We start from the raw sequence: 8,534 nt of genomic DNA on the forward strand, positions 1-8,534 counted from the left end.
TTACTATTATTAAGAAGGAAAAAAAGAAGAAGCAAAAGGAAGATATTAACAATAGTATAACAACATTCATAAACGTGATTTAGGAAATAAAGTATGGAAAAATGAATAGTGAAAAAAAGTCAAGTACTTAGGAGTTAAGGTTCGTAAGTTGATGGGACAGATCGCGGTGGAAAAGGAAGATAAGCTTCAAAGATACAAAAGCAAAGGGGGGTTGGGTTGAGATTCTGAGTTGTGATTAATACCACTCATGAACAAAAAGTTATGTCATGGCACCATTCATGAGATTAAGACAACGGTGGAATTAAGAATTTTATTAAAGGGAGTCAAATTTTAAAAAAATAAATTCATCAAAAAGTTGCAAAAGTGCAATATATATCAATATATATATATATATATATATATATATATATATATTTATATTAAATTATCTAATTACACAGTATAATTTTTAGGGTTCAATGACACCCCTTGGGTGCATGTGGCCCCGCCACTGCATTCAGAGCCAACTCTCCCCCAAAAGAAAAGGCGCAAAACAAAAGGATTTGAAACAGTAGTTGTGGAGGTGATTCAGCCATGCTTTCATGACTCATCAATACCTACTTTTTATGTTTTTCTTTTTCCTTTTTATTTTCAGGATATAAATTTTGTTGTAAACTGATATAAAGAAATAAATTTACTCTCTTCAACCTATTAAGCTTTTAGGTGAAATTAGTAAGTCGTACAATTTAACATGGTGTAGAATTGATAGAAGTCGTAGACACTCATAGGTGCACTTTGTAGTGAAAATTAGGAGAAATTAGGGTTCAAAATCCAACTAAGATAAAAGATGCTTGGTAATTTCTTCACATCTGCTTAGAAATAATCTGCTTAAATTTGGATGAGCAAAGTTATCCAATACAAGTGTTGCTGAGAAATAATCGGTATCTAATAGAATAGTCGAGATGCACGCAAATAAGTTTTGACTCTACTTTAACAAAAAAAACAATAGGCAGATGTATCCAAAATTCATATCTTATGGTCACTCGTCAACAAAAATATTCCTTATGTTTAGTCCAAGAAAAATAACCATACCCAAATATAAGGGTTTGTTGAAGACGGAAATATATAAACAAATAAACAAATATCATCATATCTCCGATAGTTTAAAATTTTAGATTGGATATTTCACACAATTTATCAAAATTTTCAAAAAAAAATTCTACTTTTTCTTGCTTGGAACTTGGAAGGGGAAGGGGTGGTGGTGGAGATAGGGCGGGGCATCTTCTATCTAGTCTATGTGATTAATATAACAAAACAAAAAGGGCGAGGCAAAAACATGGATGAATGGTGGTCCTTTTCTATATTTATATGGATTGTTACGATACGTCGATTTCACTTTGCAAAATACCAATTAGATTCATTTAGTTATCTTTTTGATCACTCTGCTTTTACTATCATATATATATAGGAGTCCTTCCACGTTTCGCATGTGTCATTGTTTATATTTTCCATGGTCTTCCTTCCAAATGGCTAAAAAAATTTGACACAGTGGTCCCAAAAGTTTATAGAAATAGAATTCAACAGTGAGGCATATACCTATGAATTCTATTTTACATCTTCATCGTATAAAATAGAATGTGTTATAAACTTTACCTCGTGATGCTTACAAGGGGTGAAAATATAAAAGCACTTTATAGATTTACAAGAGTCACACCTTGATTTATCCTAAGATTTTATTTTTTTACATGCCAAACAATGAAGTATGGGAGATCCAATTGGAATAACATCAAATTTAATAAAATTCGAAATAGTCAGAGAGCTGTCTACTGAGGTATATTGAAACTTATTTTTTTTTAATAGAAAATATCAAATACTTAGCAATATATTAAAATGTTTCATAAATTACATTGTTTAAACCAAGCGTTGAAACATATGCTGATACGAGGTAGGCTTATTGATGAATTTATAAGGGCCTCATTGGAAAAGACGATCCAAAGCAATGGGCTAAAAATTGGCCCATTTTCTGCCACCCAGTGTATGGTTATTACTAGTTTCACCCACACAGATTTGCACTTCATTAGAGGACAATGTTGCTGAATTTGAAACATAAGTCCATTTATCTCCACTGTACAGTCCTTCCTGGAGTCCAATCCTGACCATATCTTCATGATTTTATGTAATGTGGTGAATAAGCAAAGTTTCATGTTATGCTTTGTCTCATTTTATAGCAAATTCATTTCCTCATAAAATTTACTTCAAAAAAGTTTCGTTTGATTTTCAGAAATCAAAATATGCTTTTCGGTAACCAAATGGTTTTCAATTTTGTTTACGAAGAACTTAAAACTTTCCAACACCCTACATCTATGATTGCAAGTTAAAATTGCAGAAATATGACACTTTTTGGAGTGGTCTTTATCGTTTAACTTCACTTGCACTTTAAGGGCAAAAGTTAAAAGTGTTTCCATGAAGCAAGCGAGGGATAACACTTATTAAACTTGAAATTCTACTCATAGACCAAAACAAGGACAAAAATTCAAGACTATCTATGTGGGTAAACGTACGAAAATTGGGCTTCTCCAGATTAGAGCCGGACCTTGTGGAAAGACAGAGAAATTCGAGGCCCACTTCCAGTTTCTAAGGAGATTAAGCCTATCAAACGATGGTCCAGAACGAAATATGTCTTTCTTTATTCTCTACTATATAGCTGACTCAGAATCGTTAGAATTTGCAATTTCCTCATAATAAAATGTGAGGCAGTATAGATTCGAAAACCTTTGTTGAAGATTATTGACTCAGCTACGCGAAACAAACTGTAGTATCCAATGTACCGATTAACAAGCGACTGGTTAACTATGAATTTGTTAGCTCGACAAAATCACCGGTTAATAATGAGTTTGTGAGTTCGATAAAATCTAATTTTCTGATAGAAATTTTATATATTATGCAGAAATTTAATAAAAGTAGACTTAACTTATATATTTTAGCATTGACTCTTTTGAAGTAAAATCCATTCCATCTAAATTATGACTTCCCTACATCGAGTAAGTAAGTTGCGTCTGTATCCTCATTTTACCCACTTTTCGCTATGCAATTATTCAAGGATCTTTACACAAATAGCAAGCCAATATTAATTATTTATTTTTTTTAGTCATATATATAAATTATACATATATTATATACCCATTAATTATTTTTAATTTAAGTGATAGATTGGACGACTATTTGGATTAATTCTTCGTTATTCAAGATAATAGATGTCGTCTCTAATACATGAGCTAGAAGATAATAAGGATTACTAGGCCGAAAGGCTGATGGAAATGAACAAGAAGATAAGCTCCTAAATGGAAACAGTACGGAAAAAGTCAAAGAGCAGTGCATGGGAGGAATCATCAGTCAGAAAAGGAAGCCACGTGTCAAGTAGAAACAAGCACGTGTCCATGCAAAAGCCACGTAACTCCCTTCCATCACATCTTCCTTCTTCAAAACCTCGTGTTTTACTCTCTCTTTTCTCACTGCCAGTGATCGTCAGGACTGTGCATGTTTGTTTAAAAACTAAAGGCAATGTCGGATAAAAAATCTGTCTCGACGCCATTTGAATGTTGCAGAATCTTGTTTAAGTTTCTGCTGTTTATGGTTATTATCAGTAATGTGGCGATCCATGTAACAGCTTTGAGTGGGCGAGAAGGAATAACCCCAAGTACGGAATGGGGTTTGGGGCCTCTGGTGAAGAGAGGAGAAAGAAAACTAGTAGTTTCAACTGAAAATGGGGAGGTCTCTTCAGTCAGAGTAGCTGATGGAATCACCGGTTCCTATCATCTTCAGTTCATCACATTGGAGCCCAATTCCCTCTTCCTTCCTGTTGTTCTACATGCAGATATGGTCTTCTATGTCCACACTGGTATTGATTTTACATTTCTGTCCTCTTTTCTTCACTTGATCTGTCTCATTTTATTTGTTTTATTGATAAAATCTCAACTATTTGTTTTTTGATATTTCGGTGGAATGATGATTCAAGGGTCGGGAAGGCTGACTTGGATGGATGAAACTGAACAAAAGTCAGTGGATTTAAGAATTGGAGATGTTTTCAGGTTGCCCTTTGGAACTATTTTCTTCATAGAGAGCAACTTAGAGCCTGCGCGACAGAAACTTAGAGTTTATTCCATCTTTACCAATTCAGGGGATGATTTGAGAGTAATATTCTTTGTTCTCGTCCATTTTTTATGTTAATACTTAATTTTGCATTTTTCTTGATCAAAAATGAATTTCCTCGTATATATGCAGGAGCCGTTGTCCGGACCACACTCTAGCATCCGTGATATGGTTCTTGGATTCGATAGGAAAGTTCTCCAGGCGGCATTTCATGTAACTCCCCTCTATTTAGTTTAAACATATAATTGATAGTATTAAATTTTGTGCACTATTAATATATAATTTAACTCTTCATAAAAAGTCTAATATATTTGGGAAGTAGGTTAAATTGCAATGTTAGTATAAATTTGTTATACTGTTAGAGTATAACTTAAATTCATTTTGAGTTTTTTCTGTTTTTTTGGGATAATTTAATAAAAAGAGTCATGTTAAGGGGTAAATTGTGACTATGTATGCAAAACTTTCTTTGTGAAGGTACCAGAGGATGTGATAGATGAAGTGTTGAATGGGACAGAAGTACCAGCCATCATACATGGTGTGCCCAAGACAACAAAAAAGACCCTGTGGGAAATGGAGGCTCAATTCATGAAAAGTCTTCTAGGAAGGGGTGGTCACGGTTTCTTTGACTCCCAAAGCAATAAAAAGAAGACTGAATTGTTCAATATTTTCAAAGAGAAACCAGATTTTGAGAATTGCAATGGCTGGAGCACTGTAATTACACGGAAAAAATTACCCGCATTAAAGGGTTCCCACATTGGTATTTATGTAGTGAACTTAACCAAGGGATCAATGATGGCGCCACACTGGAATCCAACGGCAACTGAAATAGGAATAGCATTGCAAGGAGAAGGAATGGTAAGGGTAGTTTGCTCAAGCACGGGAACAAAGCAAGGATGCCAAAACATGAGGTTTAAGGTGGAAGAAGGAGATGTATTTGCAGTGCCAAGGTTTCGTCCTATGGCTCAAATGGCTTTCAACAACAACTCATTTGTCTTTGTTGGTTTTAGTACAACTACAAAGAGACATCATCCTCAGTACCTAACAGGGAAGGCTTCAGTCCTCCGAACACTGGATAGGCAAATCTTGGCAGCTTCCTTTAATGTGACTAACACAACAATCGATCGGATTCTGGAGGCACAGGGTGAGTCAGTCATACTGGAGTGTACTTCTTGTGCTGAAGAAGAAGTGAGATTAATGGAGGAAGAAAGGAGGAGGGCAGAGGAGGAAGAAAGGAGAAGGGAAGAAGAGGAGGCAAGGCAGAGGGAGGAAGAAAGGAGGAGGGAAGAAGAGGAAGCTAGAAGGAAGGAAGAGGAAGAAGCAAGGAAGGCTGAAGAAGAAAGAAGAAAGAGAGAGGCAGAAGAAGCAAGAAGACGAGAAGAGGAGGCAACAAGGGAGAAAGAGGAACAAAGGAGGAGACAAGAAGAAGAAGCCAGGAGAAGGGAAGAGGAGGAAGCCAGAAGGCAAGAAGAAGAAATCAGAAGGAGACAAGAAGAAGGGGAAGCTAGGAAGAGAGAAGAGGAAGAAGCAGCTAGAAGGCAACAGGAGGAAGAAGCTGAGAGAGAGGCAGAAGAAGCGAGGACAAGAGAAGAGGAAGAGGCAGCTAGAAGGCAGCAGGGGGAAGAAGCACAAAGGGAGGCAGAGGAAGCAAGAAGGAGAGAGGAAGAAGCAGCAAGGAGGAGGGAGGAACAAGCGCAGAGAGAGGCGGAGGAAGCAAGTAGGAGAGAGGAGGAAGCAGCAGCTAGAAGGAGACAGGAACGAGAGGAAGCAGAAAGGGAAAGACAAGCAGAGGAAGCCAGGAGGGAGGGAGAGGAAACAAGGAGACATGAAGAAGAAGAAGAAGAAGAAGAGGAGGAGGAGGAAACAAGGAGAGGAGAGAGGGGAGAGGAGGAGGAGGAAGGAGGAAGAAAAGAAGAGGAGGCGGCAAGAGAGGCCGAGAAAAGAAGGCAAGAAGAAGCCCAGAGACAACAAGAAGCAGCTAGGAGACAGGAAGAAGAAATGGAAAGAAGGCATCAAGAAGAAGAAACCGAGGAAGAGGAGCAGGGTCCTTACGCACGGAGGAAAAGAACATTCCTTAAAACAGCATGAACATGACCCGGTTGTCTCCTTTGTGGTGTCTTTCAGAACATCGCCAGTAGTTCGTTGATGTGGTGTTGAGTGAATACTTTTTCAATATATAAGCAATTTCGTGCCTTTTTTGGTTCATTTTGAGGCTTATGTAATATATTTGATCATGTAATCGTGAATACTTCAATAAAAGGTAACTCTTCCTCAGATAATGTAACCAAGAATAATTTCATTGAAGGGAAGCGGTATAAGCATAAAGGTAACTTTCCCTGTGATGAAGAATGATGATATCAAGTAGGCGTTGTTGATCAACTTTCCAAATGGGTGGAGGGTAAGCTACTTCACTGCCTTACTTCCTCTAAGTTCAAGTTGGGGGAGGTATGATCGGGGATTCTCTATCTTCTTGTTGAACAAGAAAACAGTACTACTACTTAGCATATATAGTTTCAATCAATAAATAGGAACTGTACTAACAATCAGAGCCCTTATTTTCACTTAGCATAGTTGTATACCAGTTAGAACTCATACTGTGGAAACAGAGACTCGTGGACTAGCAATGCCCTTATTAAAAACTATCATGGATGCTCTACTCATTGTCTCTCCAAACAACAGCACTCTTTCATAAAAAGGTACTTCATGCGACATCCATTAATACAAGAAGTTCAAGATACATAACATGCAGTAACAGAACTCGACTCAACTTAGACTTATCCCACATCTAGCTTGATTTTCCATCAAACCAGTGTGCGTAAAAGTAAAACATAACTATAGAATTGATCCCATGGTTAATCACATTCACATAACAAGCGGTTGGGATAAAAAGATGGTCAGTTCTAAGGCTTCAAAATTAATATAGCCAATTAGTCGAACGGACGGTGTGCAATCCTAGATGACTTCTATGAAAGTGAGACGAATCAATCTCCCAAAAGTTTAGTACAAAGAAATAACAGCAACCGTTCAAACAATCTAATACGGCTACACATATTAATCTTCACAAATTAAACATTACAACAAAAGCATACTAAATTCTGAACTCAGTAAAGATTCAAATCAACAGCACCATATTATAGACATAACAACACTAGTGAATTGGTCATCAAAGCAACGAAGAGCACAGAAAAGTTCGAAATTTAACCAATCACGAACCTGATCGAAGCTCTTGTGGAACATCTACACGCTTCCTGACTTGTGGAGACAAGAGTCTCGAGTAGATTCGGAAACTGCCCAGTCTAATTTTGATACGTATTCTACAATTTCCTTACTAAAGAGAAAAAGAGAAAGTGTGTGAGAATATAAAATTGGCGCCTTCTTTCTTTTGGCGCTATTTATCTAGTTTTAGCGACCAGTTATCATGATTTTTAAAGATATTTTTAGATTGCCAATTTTCGCTGAGAAAAAAAGGAGGTAAAAGGGGTGGTAGTTAAAAGTGATAATCAACTTTATATAAGACTAGTCTTAATATACGTGCGTTGCGCGTGTCATAAAAAATATTTTAAAAAATATATTTGTGTTATAATATAAAAATTAATACAAATTTGCAAGCTTCAAAATAATGAATTAATCATATTTAGGAGTTTGATCCACTCTAGTGGTTTTTGGTTCATCTTGCTTCATTGTACAAAAAATTTGAGTATACTTCCAATTCTAAGTCGTTCTATTGTTCAAAGGAAAAAAAGTGTCCTAATTGCTCTTCAACTTCTAAAATATTGCCTATCTCTTACCTTAAATATGAATTATCATTTCTGCGTCCATATTTTTTTTTTAAATCAAAATTGTCTTTTTCGTTTTTTTTTTTTTAGAAAACTATACTCTATAGCCCACAAAATTTTAATAGCTCATGTCTTTTCTCACTTACACGAAATGGCCCTTTGGCCCAAACATAATAGACCGAAATGTCTATTTTGTATATTTTTTGTATAGTGACAGTCTATTTTGAATATTTTTTTATATAATGACAGTCTATTTTGTATATATATTGTATAGTGACGGTGGGGAGTGGGTTGCTCTAGTGGTAAGCACCCTCCACTTCCAACCAAGAGGTTGTGAGTTCGAGTCACCCCAAGAGCAAGGTGGGGAGTTCTTGGAGGGAGGGAGCCGAGGGTCTATCAGAAATGGCCTCTCTACCCCAGGGTAGAGGTAAGGTCTGCGTACACACTACCCTCCACATACCCTACTAGTGGGATTATACTGGATCGTTGTTGTTGTTGTTGTTGTATTGTATAGTGACGGTCTATTTAGTATATAATTGTATATTTAGTATATTTTTTGTATAGTGACAGTCTATTGTATATAAATTGTACAGTGACAGACTATTTTATATATTTTTTGTATACTGACAGTCT

General features: G+C 36.3%; 1 protein-coding gene and 1 long non-coding RNA gene across 2 annotated transcripts; one reads left to right on the forward strand and one right to left on the reverse strand.

Annotated features, from left to right (window-relative positions):
* Nucleotides 1–1,803: 1,803 nt before the first annotated feature.
* LOC107793228 (uncharacterized) lies at nt 1,804–7,966 on the reverse strand. Its single transcript, XR_001649666.2, has 2 exons — nt 7,339–7,966; nt 1,804–2,141 (listed from the first exon to the last, which is right to left on the reverse strand). It is a non-coding gene; the product is annotated as an uncharacterized LOC107793228 (long non-coding RNA).
* On the forward strand, nt 3,469–6,404 carry LOC107793227 (vicilin-like seed storage protein At4g36700). Its single transcript, XM_016615532.2, has 4 exons — nt 3,469–3,877; nt 3,995–4,170; nt 4,261–4,341; nt 4,603–6,404. Exons 1-4 carry the CDS (start codon nt 3,541–3,543, stop codon nt 6,211–6,213), a joined length of 2,205 nt encoding a protein of 734 aa, XP_016471018.2. The 5' UTR covers nt 3,469–3,540; the 3' UTR covers nt 6,214–6,404.
* Nucleotides 7,967–8,534: the final 568 nt, after the last annotated feature.

Source organism: Nicotiana tabacum, chromosome 17, assembly GCF_000715075.1.
Source record: "Nicotiana tabacum cultivar K326 chromosome 17, ASM71507v2, whole genome shotgun sequence".
Taxonomy (NCBI): domain Eukaryota; kingdom Viridiplantae; phylum Streptophyta; class Magnoliopsida; order Solanales; family Solanaceae; genus Nicotiana; species Nicotiana tabacum.

Bases quoted from the DNA above. Each gene is read 5' to 3' on its own strand.
- LOC107793227 (XM_016615532.2), top strand. From the start codon at position 3,541: ATGTCGGATAAAAAATCTGTCTCGACGCCATTTGAATGTTGCAGAATC. The intron at 4,171-4,260 runs GTAATATTCTTT...GTATATATGCAG, and splicing joins ATTCAGGGGATGATTTGAGA to GAGCCGTTGTCCGGACCACA. The intron at 4,342-4,602 runs GTAACTCCCCTC...TTCTTTGTGAAG, and splicing joins TTCTCCAGGCGGCATTTCAT to GTACCAGAGGATGTGATAGA.